The sequence below is a fragment of the Pristis pectinata genome, chromosome 13 (genome assembly GCF_009764475.1).
Source record: "Pristis pectinata isolate sPriPec2 chromosome 13, sPriPec2.1.pri, whole genome shotgun sequence".
In the NCBI taxonomy this organism is placed as follows: Eukaryota; Metazoa; Chordata; class Chondrichthyes; order Rhinopristiformes; family Pristidae; genus Pristis; species Pristis pectinata.
In genome coordinates this window covers 2,157,350-2,179,318 of record NC_067417.1, presented here as the reverse complement: position 1 = coordinate 2,179,318, position 21,969 = coordinate 2,157,350, and the positions used below count along the sequence as shown (strand labels likewise).

The 21,969-nt window shown below is 42.6% G+C and overlaps 1 protein-coding gene across 1 annotated transcript in view; it reads left to right on the top strand.

Annotated features, from left to right (window-relative positions):
• LOC127577453 (transcription initiation factor TFIID subunit 4-like) overlaps positions 1 to 21,969 on the top strand; it is a 282,848-nt gene that overhangs the window by 57,464 nt on the left and 203,415 nt on the right. The window contains exons 9-10 of the mRNA XM_052028677.1: positions 4,788 to 4,893; positions 15,853 to 16,022. Of these exons, the coding sequence (XP_051884637.1) occupies positions 4,788 to 4,893; positions 15,853 to 16,022 (276 nt within the window). The remainder of the gene's footprint in view (positions 1 to 4,787; positions 4,894 to 15,852; positions 16,023 to 21,969) is intronic.

Below are 21,969 nucleotides of genomic sequence, written 5' to 3'. Positions count from 1 at the left end.
ACAGCTGATGTGGGAGTCTTTTAAAAGAGAATAAGAGTTCAGGGCCAGCATGTTCCAGTCAGGGTGAAAGGCAAAGATGGGAAGATGAGGGAGCTTTGGATGATAAAAGATACTTAAGGTTTGATCGGGGTGAAAATGGAAACACATGGCAGGGGTAGGCAATGAGGGAGTTTCTTGAGGAATATAAAGTGTGTAGGAGAGAACTTAAAGAAATTAGGAGGGCAAAAAAGGGCCATGAAATATCCTTGGCAGGTAAGACCTAAGAAGAATTCCAGGTATATCAAGAGCAAAAGTATATCCAGGTAAAGAGTGGGTCCCCTTTGGGACAAGGTGGTTAATCTATGTGTGGAGCCACATGGTGTGGATGAGGTCCCAAATGGAATGCTTATCATCTGTATTCATGAAGGTGACGAGCATGGAAGATGGTGAATTCAGGTAGGGGTTTGCAGATAATCTGGAACATGTAAGTATTAAGAAGAAGAAGGTGTTAGGTGTCTTGGGATGCATAAGGGTTGATAAACCCCCAGGACTAAATGAGATCAATCCCAGGTTGATATGGGAAGTAAGGGAAGAGATAGCTGGGTCCCAACTGACAGGGATTTTTGCATGTCCGTTTGCAACACAAAACTGTAGGATTGCTAATGTGGTTCCTTAAGGAGGGCAGCATGATAAGCCAGGTTACTACTGGCTACCAATGGTTGGGAAGTTATTGGAGAAAATTTTAAGGGATAAGATTTAAGTTCATTTGGAAAGGCAGGGGCTGATCAGGGATAGTCAGTCCGGCTTTGTGCAGGGAATATCCTGCCTCACTATCTTGATTGAGTTTTTCGAGGAGGTAACAAAGAAGATTGATAAGGCAAGGTTGTCGATTTTAACTTAACGGACTTCAGTAAGGCATTTGACAAGGTCCCACATGATAGGCTGGTCAAGAATGTTAAGGCACATGGGAACCAAAATGAGCAGGCTAATTGGATATTAAATCTGCTTGGTGATAGGAGTTAGAGGGTGGTGGTGAAGGATGATTTTCTGATTGGAAGTCACTGACCAGTGGTGTACTGCAGAGATCGGTGCTGGGACCCTTGGTTGTGATATACATTGATGACTCTGATGTGAACATGAGAAGTATGATTGTGAAGTTTGCAGATGATGCAAAAGTTCGTGGTGGTGTGGATAGCAAGGAAGGTTGTCTGAAGCTACAGGAGGATGTAGATCAGATGGAATGTTGGGCAGACCAATGGCAAATGGAATTTTATACCGACAAGTGTGAGGTGATGCATTTTACAGAACATCCATGTGCCTATCTAAGAGTCTTTTAAATGTTCCTATTGTATCAGCCTCTACCACCACCCCCGGCAGTGTGTTCCAGGCACCCACCACTCTCTATGTGTAAAAGAAAAATACACCTACCTCTGACATCTCCCCTAAACTTTCCTCCACTCACCTAAAATTAAAACTGATGTCCTTTGGTATTGGCCATTGCTGCCCTGGGGACAAAGGTGCTGGCTGTCCTCTCTGTCTATCCCTCTCATAATCTTATACACTTCTATCAAGTCACCTCTCATCCTCCTTCACTCCAAAGAGAAAAGCCCCAGCTCACTCAACCTATCCTCATAAGACATGCTCTCCAATGCAGGCAGCATCCTGGTAAACCTCCTCTGCACCCTCTCTAAAGCTTCCACATCCTTCCTATAATGAGGCGACCAGAACTGAACACAATACTCCAAGTGTGGTCTAACCAGAGTTTTAAAGAGCTGCAACATTACCTCGTGGCTCTTGAACTCAATCCCCTGACTAATGAAGGCCAGCACACCATATGCCACCTTAGCCACCCTATCTACTTGCGTGGCAACTTTGAGGGATCTATGGACTTGGTCCCAAGATCCCTCTGTTCCTCCACACTGCTAAGAGTCCTGCCATTAACCTTGTAAAGAGTTAACGCATGAGGAGCATTTGATGGTTCTGGGCCTGTACTTGCTGGAGTTTAGAAGGATGAGGGGGGGATCTCATTGAAAGCTACCGAATATTGAAAGGCCTTGACAGAGTTGTTTGGGTTTGTCCCATTGGTTTGTAGAGTACTCTTTCATGTAATCTTTACTATCTTTTGGTGTTGTCCACCCTGAAGAGAAATATAAAATATTTGTTGACTGTTTATGCAATTACCTTCCTTTTCATTTACTTCAACTTTTAGTAACTTAAACTTAAATCAACTCACTCCTTATACTTTAAATTTCAGTGAATACCAGAGGTAGGTCATACAATTACATGTAGAGAAAGAAACAAAAGTTTTTCTTTAAAGTTGATGACTTTTCATCAGAGCTATGAATTTGAGGTTTTAAGATGCAGGGAAGGTTTGGGTGGGCAGGACGGGGTAGTGGAGGTGGGATGGTGTGTGGAGATGAGAAAGTGAGAAGCTGTATAATACTGTAATAACCATTTCCAGAATTTTCATTTCATATTCCTTTCACTTCAGCAATTTTCGATGAGTATTTTGCTCCAGACAGTCTGTTACTTTGCACCGTAACCCCTTTTGTCTTTTACTCTGTTTTTAATTTCCAGAGTGGATGAAGGCTGGACTTCGAGGGCTTGAGTTACAGAGAGAGATTGGATAGGCTGGGCTTGTTTTCCCTGGTGCAGAGGAGGCTGAGGTTTATAAAATTATGAGGGGCATAGATAGGGTAGATAGTCTTTTTCCCAGGGTAGGGGAGTCTAAAACTGGAGGGCATAAGTTTGAAGTGAGAGCGGAAAGTTTTTTTTTAAGAGAAGGGGTGGTGGGTGTATGGAACTTACTGCCGGAGGAGGTGGTAGAGGTGGGTACAGTTACAACGATTAAATGGTATTTAGGCAGGTATGTGGATAGGAAAGGTTTGGAGACATATGGCCAAAAGTAGCAAATGGGATGATCTTAGGTAGGTACCGTAGCTGGTGTGGATGAATTACTGAAGGGCCTGTTTCCGTACTGTCTAAATCTATGAGGCCATTGGGCCTTTCGAGTCCATACTGACTCCATGCAAGAGCAATACAACCATTCCCACTCCCCTGCCTTCTCCCTATCACCTGTCAGATTCTTCACTGCAATTCCCAGCAGCTGTGATGGGATTGGAACCCACATCTCTGGTTTAATGTCCAGAACTGGTTACTAATCCAGTATTTAACTGCTTTGACACCCTGCCCACCAGCCATTCTTGCATTTACCTCCCCTAATTAATAACAAAGGTGAATAGCCTAGTGGCAGATAAAGGAAAATTCCCTGAGCATCAGAGAGGAAGGAATTGAAAGGTTAAATGGAGTACATTGGGGATCAGCTCATGTCGAGGGAGGGCTGAATAGCCTGATTCTCTGCTGTAAATACTTTGTACCATGTAACTGTACTTTAAAAATAAAGCCTTGGCAGATGGTGGGGACTGAACCAGGAGAGGAAAGAGCAGTGAAATGGCTTTGGGGCTTGTGGCAGTCGTTGCACTGGCATACTCGCAGTGGTCTGTAAATCCCAAGTGCAGAGCCCTTGGTGAGTATATAAAGTTAGGGTCTTGGGGGGGATTGCGAGTGGGTGGGGAGGTTTGTGCCAGAACCATTGAATCCAGCTGCATGTCCAGTTGTACGCTGGATATTCATCGTTGAAATCAGATTCCGGTAAGAATCCAAGTGGTACCAATTAGATGGACTTGTCAGTCAATAAAATAAAAGCCGTTGGGCTTTTCGTGTTTTGCTTGCAATATATTCAAAAACCCACTCAGGAAAACTATGGGCAGGCTGTAATCACTGCACCAGATTGTACTCCCCTTCTGGAATCCTTGAACTCAGTACTGAATCACAGAGGTAACCTGGGAGCTGTGCATAAGTAAGCCTGGGGGAGAAGGTACTGCTGACATTTTCAGGAAGATTATTTTAATCCATTTTAAGCCATGAGATGAAACCAGAAACTCATAGACATGTAATCAGTATCACATTAAAATGGAGTGATGGTTCATGCCTTCAGAACAGTTCCATGTAATTTCTTAACAAGAACGAGGTGTTTCAGCTGGGATTGCGATGCATGTGAAGTCTAAGGCGAAGGGTTTATATCAGTGTGAATATAAACTGTGATTCACTGCATCTTGAGTCCTTGGTTTTTTTTTAGCTGCAGGGAGTAAATGCTAGACAGTGAGAAAGAGATGTTTGTGGCCAAGTTTGGAAACCCAGCTTTGCCAAAGCAGTGGCAGGATGACACAGGGAGCATGAAGAAGAGAGAATGAAAGGGATGCTCTAAAGCATGTTTCACTGAAAAGAACAATTACTGAGAGAGGTTGTGTGAGTCCAGCTTTGGTAACCATCTTTCTGGGTACACAGTTGGTAATGCTTTTGCCTCTGGACCAAAGGATTGCAGTTTAAAACTCAAACCAACAGATAATCTTGGTGGATGTTCCAAGTGTAAACCCAGTGTGTGTAATGTTGTCTGCATTCTTCTCCCAAATGTTTGGGCTGCTTTCTCAGATGGTTAGTAAAGATATCATGCCATGGTACAAATAAGAACTGTGTTGTTGCTTTCTAGCCAAGGTTTCGCCTCCTACCCTGTTCCCATGTGGACACCAGCAGAAACACTGGCTCCGAGGCGCAGTAGTTATTTTCTTTTTGATGAAATTGGAAATGAGGTGGGCTGTTGGTCGGTTTGTGCTGTTCATAAAATGCAATGACCCTTTCATAAAGACTGGAGCACTTCCAAAATATTCCATTGGTCTCAAAGAACTTAGTAAAATTGGAAGCTTGCGATAAGGCACAGTGCCAACCCAAATCTTACTTTCTGTCCTCAGTGGTTAAGTCGCAGTCGGTGCAAGGAATCAAAGGTCTTCCAGAATCCCTCCAGTTCTGCACCAGTCAGAAAACCAAGCTCAACGACTCTGGGGGAGGTTCATTCAGGTAGAGAATCATTTCTTCACATTTCATTTTGAAGAGAAACACAGGGCTTCAGGGCTGCGTGGTGGTAAAACTGCCAGCTACACACAAGAGGGCAGCATTTGATGAGTTTGGTAAAAGCTGTTCGATCACAGCAAGTTCCTGCATGGAATATATTAATTTGAAGAGGCTTACTTGGTATTACAAATGTCCTCGATTGCAGAAAGGCGCTTAAGGCTTTGACTAATAAATCGATAAATCTTTATTAAATTTGTTAATTAATCTGTCACAGGCATAACTCCTTTTGAACAGGACTTTATTTTGTCTTTTGCTGTTTTTAATAGCTATGCTTAAGCTTTTTGCTTTTTTTAAACATTGAAAATGAATGGAGGAGAAATGTCATTGTGAATTTTAAAATAATTGAAAACTTGAACCTAGGGAGTGGGGAGTTGGGAAACCAAACATGTCTGTTGCAATTGGAATGCTACGACAAAGGAACACAGCCTGGACGTCATTTGCATTTGAACCTTTAACCTTTCCTACGGCCAAAGCGGTGTCTGAGAGTTGGACCTGGAGGCATCTAGCCAGTAACCTCCATTAATCCTCTGAATGCTGACTGGTCCTGGCCATTCACGGCATGTGTGCAGAATTTGTTAGTGGCTCCAAGGCAAGAGAGCTGCTGCAGCACTGGCTAAATTCAGTAAAAAAAACCAAAGCCTGCAATGTTTGTATTATTAAGTTGTCTTTAAAGTTTATATTGCTATCAAGGTGTTGGTAATTTTTTTCTCATCTGGTTTTTAACGGTTTAGTTTGCTGTACCACATCAATGTCAACAATAGTTCCTGAAGTTTTGACCCTGTGAACACTGATAGCAGGATGAGGAAAAAGTGCACAGCATCCCAGTTTTAATTACAGGGCATTGCATGCTGAATGGCACTTGTAGGGTACACTTCTGCACCCAACTCTCCACTTCCCAACACTGAGCTGACTCTTCCAGCCTTGTTTTATGAGCCAGGGACTTGGTGACAGGTAGAGCTGCTACCTTGCCTTTTACCGTGTCCCCACCACCTTGAGGACCAGTATCACACTGACGCCTGGTAGCAGTTTGGTTTATGATTTGGTAGAATTTGATTGACCCTTTAAGTTTCCTCAACTGTCAAAATCCCTTGTCATTTGCTTCTTTGATGGAATGAAAGCTGTCTGACCTCTCTCAATGGATCATACTTATGTGGCATATTTTGAACTTTAGTCTGTAATACCAGTGAACAACTTGGGATATTTTAGATTTTTTTAATCAGGTGCTGTGTAAATGTGAGCTTTTGATACTAAGGCATGGTAACCATCAACAGGTCTATTGTTTCCATTGTCACCTGTCAGTTCTACACTTCATAAGTTCTTCTTTCAAAATAAAGTACTTAGAGGCAGTGTGAGGACATATGTCCGAGAGTTATACAGCACGGAAACAGGCCCTTCAGCCCAACTCATCCATGCTGACGAAGTTAAATTGGTAAATTGGTTTATTATCATCACATGTACTGAGGTACAGTGAAAAACTTGTCTTGCATACCATCCATACAGATAAATTGATTACAACAGTGCATTGAGATAGTACAAGGTAAAACAATAACAGAATGCAGAATAAAGTGTTACAGTTACAGAGAAAGTGCAGTGCAGGCGGACAATAAGATGCAGTCACAACAAGGTAGATTTTGAGGTCAAGAGTCCATCATATATAAGTTGAGCTTGGTCCCAAGTCCCACCTGCTTGCATTTGGCCCATATCCCTCTAAACCTTTCCTATCCATGTAACTTTGTCTTTGGGTGAGCTTTGGCTGATTGTATTTGTCTGTACTAAACTCAAGGTAACAGCAGTTATGTCTGTGCATGTATAAGCAACAGTGGAAAAAGGAATAAATTGTCACATGATTATTTTTCAGTAGTTTCCAGTTAATGCAGGTCTATGATCAACAAATACTTGTAAACATCTGGAGTGCATTTTACCCTAAATCAAGTGAATATCATGTGTCTGGTGAGGAGAAGATTTGGGATACTTTGAACATAAGTGAAATGCATCAGCTGGATTGTACAGCAAAAACTCTTCCTCACGTCCCCCATTACCCAGGGCTAGCAGCATATCCTTTGTTTTACCTCTCCTCCCTTTGTTTACCAAGCTGCTTCAGTGCATTTGTGCTCTTCATAGAGTCAGAGAGCCGTAGAGCATAGAAACAGGACCTTCGGCCCACTGTGTCTGTGCCGGACATCGACCACCTGTCTGTACCAATCCATCTTCCAGCACTCTCCCCAAAGCCTTCTATGCCATGGTGTTTCAAGTGCTCATGTAAAAACTGCTGAAGTGTTGTGAGAGGACTCGCCTATACCACCCTCTCAAGCATTGTGTTCCAGATGTCAACCTCAGGTTGAAAATTCTTTGTCCACTCAAAATCTCCGACTCCTTGCCTCAAACCTATGCCCCCAGGTTATAGACACCTCTGCTCAGGGAAAGCACCATCTACCCTGTCTATACACCTCATAATTTTATATAGTCCTATCCAATCCCCATTCAGCTTCCTCAGCTCTAAAGAAAACAAAGCTAGGCTTGCCCAGTCTCTCCTCATCACTGAAGCACAGCTTCCTAAGTAACATTCTGGTGGACCTATTCTGCACCTTTGGTGCAATAATGCCCTTTGAATATATTCAATGACTGAGCTTGGAGACACAGATGTGATACAAATTTCTGAAGTGCTATTGTTTTAAGGTGACCTTTTCACTTCAAACCTAAGTAAAGATATTAAGATTAAAAAAAAGGCAGCAAGTAAAATGAAAACAAAAATCAGCATTTTTTTTCTCCCTGAGTGGCTAGGTGTAGCAATACATCCAGCAGAATGTGTTTAATATCTCATAGTTAATCTTTTTCAAGTGGTGATGAATCTGATCGCTGTAAGATTGAGATAATTAGTGGCAATATTTAAAAGGGAGGTTAATCAGCCTGTCAGCTAAAGAAATTAAAAATTGCTTTGTATTTCTCTGGGACCAAGAGAGATCCTGGCCAAAATTCCCCCTCCAACCAATCCTACAAAAACTGATTAGTCAACCTGCTGCTAAATTGGGATCTTGCTGTGCACTGTATGACTGATGTAGGATCATCTGTAATGAAACTGATTATAGCCGAAACAATCATTACTTATGAAGTGATTTGGGAGGTCATGAGGATAAAGAAGTTGCAAGAATTTAATGTTTCATCCATTATCAGGATTGTTCCTGTGCCATTTTTTAGAGGACAACACAAGGATATTTGAGTGTTCTGGAGCTCCGAGTGTCTCAGATTTAAAATTCTCATTCTCTTTGTATATCAATTTCCCAGCTTTGCCCTTTTGAATCTCTTATTGCCTTCAGCCTGACAACCTACTAACGTATCTCTGTTCCTTCAATTTAGCAGGTAGTGAGCAAACCAACATGAGGGATAAACATACTTGACTTCATCTTTGCCTAAGAATGTTCGGTGATTTAATAGATGTGTAAATGATATGTAAGTGGTAGAGGGTTAGATAGATATTAGAGCAGGATAAAATGTCGGCACAACATTGTGGGCAGAAGAGCCTGTAATGTTCGATGTTCTATGGGTTGGTAATATTTCCCGCTATATCTAGCAGTTACAGCCTCGGAATATGAAGTCAGCCATTCAGGTCAGAGATGAGAAGAAATTTCTTCACTCAGAGGGTCAATCTTTGGAATTCTCAACCTAAGGCAGCTGTGGAGGCGCAGTTGTGGAATATATTCAGGGCAGAGGTTTACAGCTCTTCTGCTATTGAGGTATCCGAATGTTGTGAGGTTATGCAGGAAAATGGCATGGTCACAGATCAGCCATGATTTTATTGAATAATGGAGCAGGCCTAAGGGGTGAATGGCCTACTCCTGCTTCAATTTAAGTTTTTGTGTTCTTGTGAAGCTTGATAGCATCCAGGGCAATGCAGCCTGCTTGATTGGTCCACTGTCCACCACCCAGAACATTGACTCCATCCACCACCAGTGTGTGTCTCCTACTCAGTGTGAAACCTTTTGACTACCAGCTTCTAAATTAGTGATCTCTACAATCTGCAAGTTGTTGATCAAGCATTCTTGTAAATACATCAGCATTTCATGATCCCTGGATCTGAATTCTGGATCTCCTGAACCAATAGCATTGTAGGAATACCTTCACCAGAAGGATTTGTGGTTCAAGAAAGCAGCTCACCACCACTTTTTTGGGGACATTTGGGGTTGGGCAATCAGTGCTGGGCTGACCAATGATAGAGTAATACTGCACAGAAACAGCCCCTTCAGCCCATCATGTCCATCAAATACCCATCCATTACTGATGTCCACAGCTTGAAAATGAATAAATAAAAACATCCAGCCTCTTGGTTGTCGTAAGATTACAAACGTCCATGCCTTCGGCTGCGAAGGACTGAAACTGAGAATTCTCTACCTGAATTGCTGCGCCTCCTTTCAGACACTTAAAACCTGTCTCATTGAGTAAGCTTTAGCCTCTCTTCCTTACAGATACTTAAGCTGCTTAGTGTAATTTCTTTTTCTGGCCATGACTCCAGAAAATGCCTTGGAACTTATTACTATATGAAAGGTGCTTTGGAAATGTAAATCGTTGTGTGACTTGTATGATAAAACAAGATTAGATGGTTTGGGTTGAAATGAGTTCTCTCCAGTATTTTTATCTGTTCCCATTAATGTATTTATAATCTACCTGTTGTCTGATTTCCAAAGGAGTGAAGCTTACTCCAGCTGGCAGCCTTACAGCCCGAAGTGTGTGTCATTCTTTCTTCTCATCCAACCCATGGCTTTGTTTGCATCTGATGTTCAGACCTCCTAATGATAACAGACAGTCATGTGATCAGTTCAGTTGATAATTGTTGGATCTGTTTGTCGGTATTGATCAGCACAGACCCAGTGATTTATTTATTTCAGGAGGCGCTTGTCATTTTGTTCTCACATTTGCTACTTCAGTGATATCTGAATGCCAGTTTTGAGTGTTAGAGGTAAGCTTATTGTCAATCGAATTAGAAGATTGGGGCTCTGTCTCCTGCAGAACGTAACCATAGTCTGTTGCCTCTATGGTAATGTAAAACTCAGAACCCTCTGTTATAATGATTTTGAATCTCAACTCTAATCCCTCGAGGCCAGTATATTCTTTCTAAGGTATGGTTCCCAGCACTCAGCTATGCACCAATCCCTCTGGTGTCCACCTCAGCACTGTGTAGTTTTGGCTGAATATTTACCCCCTTTGTATTCCAGCCCTCTGGTTGCAAAGGCTAACATTTCTTTAGCCTTTTCAAATATTTTTCAGACCAGACATCCATATTTTAGTTATAGAACAAAAACTCCTAGAAGTCCTCAGCAAGTTGGGCAGTATCTGTGAGGGAAACAGCTTTAATGTTTTGGATCAATGACTCACCAGAACTTTGTTTATCTGTCAAAGCAATGTGCTGGAGAGGGATTGTTCTATTAGAGAAGTTTGGCATTTACTTATTGAAATTTGGCAAAAGGTGAGCTTCTCTTATTGAGACGCAGATTCTGAGACGGTTTGATGGGAGATGCTGAGAGGCTGTTTCCCCAGGAGGATCCAGAACGAGGTCTATTGTCTCAGGATCAGGAGTCAGCCACTTCAGACTGAGGAGAAACTTAGTGACTCAAAATTTTTGGGCTACCTACCTCGTGTGAATTCTCCACTGTTGAATTTATCCAGGACTTAATGACAGATTTTTGATATGAAGGGGCTCAAAGGATGTTGTGATTGGGCAACGAATGGTGGGGCAAGCTTGAGGACCATTTGGCTGACCCCTTTTTCTGTTTGTTGCTCTTCAGTCCTGAAGACATTTAAGAGGGTCAGGCACATGCTCTTGACTTTATGACTCCGAGGGCTGAAGTGAGTTTAGCGAGGAAGTCTCTCCTCCTCTCATTTCCGCTGATCTTCAGATTTTTCCAGCTGTTTAGTTGTTAACATTTTCTCATCAATTTGGATGTTACATTTGTGTTGCGATGCTCCTGTATCTTAGTGCAAATTACAGTTAGCCTTTTCAGGTGATCTAAATGATTTATCATCTCAGGGCACAGAAAGGTAAGTTGGTGTACAATTAAGTTCAGAAGCCAGGCATATGCATTATGGGTCTTTGTTTAGTGGTGATACTCAGTTGTGAGAAGAAGGGACAGGTTGGATCACTGCACAAGCAGAAAGGGCTAGATTTACATCCAGAAGTGGCCATAGGAGTGTGAGGCTTGTGGTCATTACTGCTGTTGTGTTGTGGTCTACCATTGAAGCCCAGTGGCAGAGTGCCAGCTTCATGCTGATTCCCAGCAGTTGCACTAGGAAATGTGCCTGCTGAACTTGCGCCAGGTTTGACCTGGCTAGTGTTCAGCGATTTCATTCATTTTGACAGAGAGAACAAGTCTGAAGGGAGAGGAGGGTTTCAGCTTTTTTTTTTACAATTTGTAATTAATGTATTTAATGTATGGAATGTATTTAAATCTGTCGCATATAATTCTCTTTCTTTGGAGTGTTTAAAGGGTTTATTTATTGATTTTTCTTAATTGTCACTTTTAATGGTATAATTTATAATCACTTATCATTAATCTTGAATACTTGTGAACCTGAGGGATTTGCAGGCATAGAGTCACACAGCATGGAAACAGGCACTTCAGCCCAACTGGTCCATACTGACCAAGATTCCCATCTAAGCCAGTCCCGTTTGCCCGTGTTTGGCCCATATCCCTCTGAACCTTTTTTTATTCATGTATCATTAAATGTTGTTAATGTACCTGCCTCTCCCACCTCCTCTGGCAGCTCACCCTCTGGGTGAAAAAATTGTCCCATAGATTCCTATTAAACATCTCCCCTTAAACCTGTGCCCTCTAGTTCTTGATTCCCAACCCTAGGTAAAAGACTGTGCATTCGCCCTATCTATGCCCCTCATGATTTTATACACTTCTATAAGGTCAACCCACATTCTTCTAAGCTCCAATGAATAAAATCCTAGCCTGCTCAATCTTTCTCCATAACAGTCCCTCGAGTCCTGGCAGCATCCTCGTAAACTTGTCTTCACTCTTTCCAGTTTAATGGCATCTTTCTTATTGCAGGGGGACCAAAACCAAACACAATGCTTCAAATGCGGCCTCACCAATGTCTTGTACAACTGCAACATAGCATCCCAACTTCTATACTCAATGCCCTGACTGAGGAAGGCCAGTGTGCCAATAGCTGCCACCACTCTGTCTACCTGCAATGCCGCTTTCAGGGAACCATATACTGTACTCCCAGGTCCTTCTATCCTACAGGGCACTAGTGTTGACTGTGAAAGTCCTACCCTCGTTTGTCTTCCCAAAATGTAACACCTCACATTTATCCGAATTAAACTCCATTTGACATTCCTTGGCACACTTACCCAGCTGATCGAGATCCCCCTGTAATTCCTGATAACCATCTTCACTGTCTACGACACCACCTATTTTAGTGTCATCTACAAACTTACTAAATGTGCCTTGTACGTTCTCATCCAAATTTATTGATACAGACCACAAATATCAATGGGCCCAGCACCGAGCCCTGGGGCACACCACTAGTCACGGGCCTCCAGTCCAGGAAACAATCTTTCACCATCACCCTTTGCTTCCTTCCATCAAGCCCACTTTGTATCCAATTAGCCAGCTCTCCCTGGATCCCATGTGATCTGACTTTCCATGGCAGTCTGCCATGTGGAACCTTATCAAAGTACTTACTGAAGTCATATGAACAATATTCATTATGAGCCCACCACCTCGCACAGCAATCTCAACTGCACTTCCTCCCACCCTGCCACCTCCACTTTTCTAGTTTCTCCAAACCATATCTCCTCTGATGACTGAACTTTCTGCATGAGAAACTTTAAGATAGCTTTTTATTTAATTGCAGCTTCCTCTCGCTCATATTTGACAGGCTCTCAGCATTGTCTCCTCTATATCCTCACTTCTTCTCTCTTCCCACCAGAGCCGTTTAGGAGTCATACAGCACAGAAACGGGCTCTTCAGTCCAACTCATTCATGCTGACAGTGATGCTTTTCTACGCTAGTCTCAATTGCCTGCATTAGGCCTGTAGTCCTCTGCTTTCCTATCAAGTACCTGTACAGATGTCTTTGAAATGCTGTAACTGCATCTGCCTTTGCTTGTTCCGTATAACCATCACTACTCTATGTGGAAAAACTTGCTCCTCAGATCTCCTTGAAATTTGTTCCCCCTGGCTTATGACCTCTAGTTTTAGACCCATCCAAGGAAAAAGGCTGATTATCCACCCTACCCATCCAAGGAAAAAGACTGATTATCGTGCCTCTGCTCACCCCTTATACTTCATAAATTTCCCTTCAGCCTCCTATGTTCCACTGAGAATAAACCCAGCCTATCCAATCTCTCCTTATAACTACAGCCCTCCATTCCAGGCAACATTCTGACGAATCTCTTTTGCACTCTTTCCATTGCTACCACATCCTTCCCATGGTGTGGCGAATCAGAACTGTACACAATAGTCCAAGTGTGGTCTGACCAATGTTTTGCATGGCTAACATTCCTTGCATTTTCTACACCATCCTTCACATTCAATGATCATTCTCCACAATCTCCACCAATGGGATTCCATCAGCGGGCACATTTGCCCCTCCCCCTCTAACTCAGTGTTCCAATGAGATCAGTCCCTCTACCACTCCCTGGCCTAATCTTCCATCTCCACTAACCACCTACTTTCTCACTGGCACCTTTCCATGCAACCGCAGGAGAGGCAGCTCCTGCCCCTTCCCCTACCCAGAAACCAAGGCAGTCCATCCAGGTGAAGCAGTGTTTCACTTGCACTTCCAACTTGGTGCTCACAATGTTGTGATCTCAACATTGGAGACACCAGTTCCAATTAGGTTACTGCTTTGCAGAACATCTCCATTCAGTCCACATCCAAATGCTTTTCACTGCAATTCTCTGTCCCACTCCCACTCTGACCTCTCTGCCCTCAGCTTCCTACATTGCTCCAGGACTGTCCAAAATAAACTTGAGGAACAGCACCTCATCTTCTGACCAAGATGTTGCAGCCTTGGAACTCAAAATTGAATTTACCAAGTTCAGGTAACCACCCTGGTTTATCTCCCTCCACAGATGTTGCTCTACATTACTACCTTTTTTCTTCTGTCTCTAACTGCTAGTTTTTAAACTAATTTTATTCTGCACCTTATCACAGACGTCCCATCTATTCTTTCTATTCCCCGCTCCCACCACAACTCAAAATGTGCTTGTTTTCCAGCTAAGTTGAGGCTAGATGCAGATTACAGGAACAGCATCTCGTATTCTGCTTTGGTCTCCAACCTGACGGCATGAACATCAATTTCTCTAACTTCCAGTGACCACTCCCCTCTGTCCCTTTTTCTCCCCCCTTTGTTTTCCTTATCCCACCAGCCCCCCTCATCCCATCTCTTTCCCCTCCCCCACCTCCTCGATCTGCCCATCACCCACACACTCCTTGCTCTGGTTCCCCTCCTCACCTCTTTCCCTTTCTTCCATTTTCCATTGTTCTCTCCTATCAGATTACATCTTCTTCAGCCCTTTGTTACTTCTATCTATTACCTCCCAGCTCCTTGCATCATTCCCACTCTCCCCCCTCCCTCACCTGGATCCACGTATCACCTGCCAGGTCTTGCTCCACCCCCTCCCACCACATTTTATACCGGCTATCTCCCTTCCCTCCTGTTCAGATGAAGGGTCTTGACCCAAAATGTCGACCGTCCATTTCCCTCCACAGATGCTGAGTTCCTCCAGAGTTTTGTGTGTTGCTGTTTTCTTACTTTTCCAGTTCTGATGAAGTCCTGTTCCTGTGCTGTACTGTTGTACGTGCTATAGACAGGCACATGAACAGGAAGGGAATGGAAGGATATATAGACCACATGCAGGCAGATGAGATTAGTTTGAATTGGCATCATGGTCAGCCCAGTGGTCATGGGCCGAAGAATCTGTTCCTGTGTTGTCCTGTTCTATGTTCTATCCTGCCCTAAAATGTTTCTGCTTCTACAGATACTGCCTGACCTGCTGAGTGTTTCCAGTGTTTGTTTTGGATTTCCAATAAGTAACTTTTTGTTCTCCTAAAGCTTTTGAGCAATACAGCACAGATACAGGACCTTCGGCCCAATGAGTCCATGTTGATCACATTGTCCACCTACCTAATCCCAATTTCCTACGTTTAGCCCATATCACTTGTGGGGCTGTGGGGTTCATTTCTATGTTTAGTGGTTGTGGCTGAAATTGGCAGTGTTGAAATGAGCTTGGATGGGCAGATGAAGTTATAGGGACTGAAGTTTATTTGGAGCAGTGTGCTATGTACGCTTGCAGTGAAATGAATTACTATTTTCGATTGGTTCTGTTGATTGATTGGGTTGAAAGGCCTGATTTCTTTGTTCCCTGTTTCATTCACTTGTTGTTATTGTACCTAACCACATTGACAGCTCTCATTCCCAGGATGGGAGGGCTATCATAGGAAATGAGAATAAATAAAATTGAGCTGTATTTTCTGGTCTTAAAAATAATGGGAGATGATCTCAGAAGCATAACTATTTCTTTAGGGTTTTATTAGGAATGGTGTTGTTTCACTTGTTTGGACAATCTAAAACTCGAGGTCATTGCCCAGGGTTAGGGTCCACATAAAACTGAGATGAGAATGTTTTACTCAGACTCTCTGCACAGAGTGCTGTGAGTACTTTGTGGCTGTGTATGTTTAAGTTGAATTTGTTGAACTTTTGGACCATGGGAGTTGAAGGAACTGGGGACCAAGTGGGAAATCTGATAGGAATGCCAGGCACAGACTGGTTGAGTGGCAGAGCAGGTTTCATGGGCTTTGTGGCCTTCAGTGTTGCCACATCTTGGTGTGGAAGAGACTGAGACAGCCAGAAGCCAAGGCTTCTTCAGCGGATTTTATTGCTCCTTCTCTCGTTGCAGGGATGATGATGACATTAACGATGTTGCCTCCATGGCTGGACTTAACCTGAACGAGGAGAATGCCAACATTCTGGCAACCAACTCTGAATTTGTTGGAACGAATATTCACTCGTGCAAAGATGAAGCTTTTCTAGCCAGTGGACCTCTGCACAGACGCATCCTTGAAACGGGTAAATGAGGGCATGGTAGCAATTGGACTTGTGCCAATTCAGCTTGCGTACAACCACCCAAGTGTTACATGTCCAAGACAAAAATCTGTGATTGTTGTAGAAGGCAAAGGACAACATCACAGAACTGTCCAGCAAAATTAGACTGGTGTCTGTAAGGTGAATTTTCACCAGTACGTAATCCATGTGACTTTATCTGGCCAATGAAATGATATTTCTGAAACAAATCCCTCACCTGCTCCAATCTTGGCATCCCTTTCTTACTTAAGGTCTCCTGTCCCATATCTGTCTACCTCCAAGTTAACAGTAGGAACTAGGACTGAAGTTAAGAACCTTGGAAAGAGGAGGCACTTGCTCTATATATAATGGTGCTGTACCTATCCTGGGAACATTTGGTACACAGAATATTGGGAGCTTCACTCTGCATCTTACTAGCTCTGTACCTGCCCTGGGGTGTTTGAACAGTTTTTGATGACTGCATTGTGTCTGAAATGTCTGATAATCCATTCACCTCGATGAGGACAGAATTCATCAAAGTGGACAATATGAAAATTCACCAAGAATAAATGTACCCTTCAAATAAATTTAGTTTTACTTGATCTGTATTGTTGACTTGGTGGAAGTATTCCCAAAATTTGCCAGTACATATGTTTTATTTCTGAATATAATATTCCTTCAATTCACCTCCCTCAATACCTGCAGTTCAAATGTTTGTCAATTTGGCTCCGATCGAATTAAGTGTGGAAACAGTGATGCATCTTCAGACTGAAGTGGTACAGGTCAACATGTATGGTTTGTGTCTCTTTCTCAACCCCAGTCCAAGGAGCTTCATGTTGGCCATGGAGTTTGACTTTATGGGTCACTCTGTGTTTACAAGTGTTTACCTTCTCTCCACCATCATCCCCATCATCTTTCTTGATCTCTCCTCTGTCATACTGCCTGTTGGTGTACCTTGCTGGATGAGCAGAAGTTTCCCCTAATTAACTGCTCTGAAGATAGAAGTCATCTTCCAATTCCCATTCACTTGTCATCACTGTGCTGCCTGACTTTAATTGGTTCCTGGTCCTGCCTTAGTTCAGTTTTAAGTTTTTCATTCTTCTTTTCAACCTCTGATGTGGCTTCATCTTCCATTCCTGTGTTATCTGCTACAGTTCTGCAGTCCTCTCGGGTAATTGCACTGCTCCATTCTTTGTCTGCTGTATATCCCCAGTTTTAATGAGTCCATAATTCATGGCTGACCCTAAACCTGCCTGGCCCCAAACTTTGCAATTTCTTCCCTGAACCTCTTTTTTGTTTCCTTTTCACCTTTAAGATTAATTTAAAACCTATCTCTGATACCAAGCTTTCTGTCATTTGCCCTGATCTCTTCTTTTGTCACTCATTCCACCAATGTGAAGTACCCAAGGACTTCGACTTGGCAGTACATTTAGCCAAATAACAGGAAAATGCTGGAAATAGCAGGTCAGGCAGCATCTGTGGAGAGAAACGGTTTATCTCTTGGGACAATGACTTCACAATTTTGCTGTAGAGATACAAGTGAAATAAAGTACTTCCAGTGAGGATACCTGAAGGTGTTATCAATTGGGAAAGTATGAATAACTTTTCTTTGAGAGGGCTACCAGATGACCTATCAAATTATGCAAAGTGGGGAAATTATAGAATATAGAACAGTACAGCATGGGACAGGCCATTCAGCCCACAATGTTGTGCTGACCTTGATGCCAACTTATATTAAATGTCCTCCTCCTGTGTATCATCCACATCCCTCCATTCCCCTCATATTCATGTGTCTATCTCAAACTCCTCTAAACTGCCTGCTTCCACTGCTACCTGTGGTAACCCATTCCAGGCACCCACCACTCTCTGCGTAATAAAAAAAAAACTTGCCCCTCACATCGCCTTTAAACTTTTCCCCTTCTAACCTTAAAAGCGTGTCCTCTGGTGTTTGACATTTCTACCTTGGGGAAAAGATTCTGACTGTTTACCCTATCCATGCCTCTCATAATTTAAAAAGCCTCTATCAGGTCTCCCCTCAGCCTCCAATGCTCCAGGGAGAACAACCTAAGTTTGTCCAACCTTTCCTTGTGGCTCATACTCTCCAATCCAGGCAGCATCCTGGTAAACCTCCTCTGCACCCTTTTCTACCGTCTCCACATCCTTCCTATAATGAGGCGACCAGAACGGCACATGATGCTCCAAGTGCGGTCTGACTAAAGTTTCATTTTGCTGCAGCATGACTTCCTTTCTCTTATACTCAACCCCCCTACCAATGAAGGCAAGCATGCCATATGCCTTCTTTACCACCTTATCCACTTGCATAGCCACTTCCAGTGAACTAGGGAGCTGGACCCCAAGATCCCCCTGTACTTTAGTGCTATTAAGGGGCCTACCATTAACTTTCTACTTTCTCTTCTCATTTGACCTCCCAAAGTGTAGCACCTCACACTTGCCTGAATTAAACTGCGTCTGCCACTTCTCTGCCCATATCCGTAACTGATCTATATCCCACTGTATTCTTTGATAGTCCTTTACACTGTCCACAGCTCCACCAATCTTGGTGTCATCTGCAAACTTGCTAACTCACCCATCTACGTTTTCATCCAAGTCATTGATATATATCACACACAACAGAGGTCCCAGCACCGATCCTTGAGGAACACCGCTGGTCACGGACCTGCAGCCAGAATAGCAGCCTTCCACCTCTACTCTCTCTTCTGTGGGCAAGCCAGTTCCGAATTCAAGCTTGCAATTTACCCTGGATCCCATGCATCTTTATCATATTTATGAAAGTCATTGGAGTGGGGAAGAGCAGAACTGGAGGCCGTCAATATCAGAGATCCAAGGTATTAAACAGGAAGTTTTTTTAGCCACCGAGGGGTGAATTTGTAGTACTTGCTACCACAGGGAGTGATGGGAGGTGTAAAGCATTGAAGAAGAGGTGAGTTAAGCACATGAAGGAATGGAGGGTGATCTTAACAGAAGAGGAAGGATGGCAGGAGTCTGGAATTGAGCATAATTGCTGCCATGTAATATTTGTTTAGACTGAATGACCTGTATCTCTGCTGTCTGCTCTACATAGAGGGCAGATGTTCTTCTAATAGGGGTGGGATCAGTTTGGGTAGAGATAAGAAATAGTTCGGATACGTAGTCACTGGTGGGAGTAGTATATAGGCCCCCTAACAGCAGCTGTCAGCTAGGACAGAGTATTAATCAAGAAATAATGTGGGCTTGTGAGAAAGATACTGCAATAATCATGGACAAATTTAATTATCATATAAATTGGACAAATCAAATTGGCAAGGGGAGCCTTGAGGACATGTTCACAGAATGGGTTCCAAATGGCTTCTTAGAGCAATACGTTGATGAACCAGCCAGGGAGCAGGCTATTTTAGTTCCGGTATTGTACAATGAGGTGGCATTAATTAATAATCCCATCGTAAAGGAACCCCAGGAAGGACTGATCATAATGTGGTCGCATTTCAAATTCAGTTTGAGGGTGAGAAACTTGGGGCTGAAACTTGTCCTCAAGTTAAATAAAGGCAATTACTGAAGGTAGAGTTGGCTATAGCAGACTCAAAATAGATTAAAGAATCAGCAGTGGTGGACTTTTAATGAGGTATTTCGTAAATCTGAGAAAAGACAAATTCCAATGAGGAAGAAAGGTTCCAGGAGAATGATGCTTCATCTGTGGCTAACCAAGGATGTTAAAGCTGGCGTTGAATTGAAGGACAAAGTAGACCAAGTTGTGAAGATTTATCTTAGGCGTGACGATTTGAAATGTTTTAGAAACCAGTAATGGATGACTCAAAAAACATCACAAAGAAGGGGAAGGCGTGACTAAACTAGCAAATAACATAAAAACTTCTATATTTATATCAAAAGGAAGAGGGCAACTAAATCAAATGCTGGTGGCTTGGAGGATAACACTGGGGAAATAGATAGATATTCTCAATAGTTATTTTGGGTTTTTGCAGCAGAAGATACTCGAAATATCCAAATAATAATAGATCGAGGGGCTATAGGAGAGAGAAACTATCACTGGAGAGAGAGTGCCAGGCAAGCGAATGGGGTCTCTGTGACCTCCATCCTCGGGTTTTAAAGGAAGTGACTTCAGAGATATAGACGTGTTGGTTTTCATCTACCAAAATCCCCCAGGTTCTGGAGAGGTTCGAGAGGACTGGAAAACAGCAGCAGTAATGTCACTAGAGAGACAAAGTAGGAAACTGTAGACTAGTCAGCTTAACATCTGTCATTGGGGAAAATGCTGGAATCCAATATGAAGGAGGTGTTGATGTGCTATGCGGAAAATAGTAAGACATTCGAGCCAATGTGATTTTATAAAAGGGAAATCTTGTTTGGCAAATTTCTTGTTTTTTTTAAGGATGTAACTAACAAGAAGGATAAAGAGATAACAGTAGATGAAGTGTTTTTGGGTTTCCACAGGGCATTCGATAAGATGCCACTTAAAAGGTCCAAGATAAGGGAGCACAGTGTTGAGGGTAATTGATTGGTGTGGATAGGGGAGAGTGGTTATCTAACAGTAAACAGAGCTGGCCAAATGAATTATTTTCAGATTAGCAGTTAATAAATAGTGGGGTGCCTCGACTATTTGTAATTTATAATTCAATGAAGAAACTGAGTGTATTCCAGCCAGATTTTCTAATCGCACAAGGATAGATGGGTTTGCAAGTTGTGGGGAAGATGCAAAAAGCCTGCAAGGGATGTGGGTAGGTCAGGTGAGTGGCAAGAAATTGGCAGGTGGTGTATAGTCAGAATCAGGTTTATTATCACTGACATATGTCATGAAATTTATTGTAATGTGGGAAATTGTATTCTGCAAAGAAGAATGAGAAAGCAAGTTATGATTTAAATGGGGTGAGACTACAAAATATTGTGGTACAAAAGCATTTGGGGGTTCTCGTCTATGAAAGTTAACATGCAGCACAATAATAATTCTGCAAATAACCAGGGCAGCTGATGGAAAGTTTGCATTATTACAAGGTGTGTTAAGTATAAAAGTTGGGAAGTACTGATGCAACTTTACATGGTGCTGGTGAAACCACACCGGGAATACTTTGTGCAGTTTTAGCTTCCATAATCAAGGAAGGATACGCATACATTGGAAACAGTGCAGAAAATGTTTACCAGATTGATTCCTGGGATGAAGGCGTTGTTATATAAAGAAAAATTGGATGTATACTTGTTATAATTTAGAAGAATGAGAAGTGATCTTATTGAAATATTTAAGATTGAGTTGGATTGCAGCGTGGATCCAGAGAGGATGTTCCCCCTTATGTGGGTATCTAGAATGAGGGATATTGGTATCAGCATATGAGGTTGTCCATTTAAGAATGAGTTGAGGAGGAATTTATTTGTTACATTTTTAGAATTGTCTACCCAGAGGGCTGTGGAATTAGAGCCATTGAATGCACTTAATGGCAGGGGTGTGTGAATTGGCTGCCTTAAACTCTAATGCAGTCAACGAATATGGAGAGAGAGTGGGAGAGTTATGTTGAAGCCAAAACTGGATCAGCCAAAATGTTATTTACTGGCCTCTTGTTTCTGATGTTCTCCTGTCAGCAGGAATGGGCAGTAGCACTGTGAAGGTGGTTTCCTACAGATATCAGGAGGCCATGTTGTTGTGAGGAGAAGCTGAAAGACGATGTAATTACTGGGGTGAGAATGAGGTTGGGTATTGTTGACTGTCCACATATGGCTGTGGACATGTACATTTTAGGTGAAAACCAGTTTTAAATGTGTACAGTTACTGACACCACTATTCTGCTCAATAAGCATTTAGTAATTCTGCTTTTTATCTTTATTTTACCAACAATGCATGAAAAAGTTAAAATCCGTGGTATTTGTATTTGGGGCATGATCTCAGGATGATCGGGTCACAGAGTTATACAGCCCTTCAACCCGCCATGTCCGTGACCACCTTTGCCCAGCT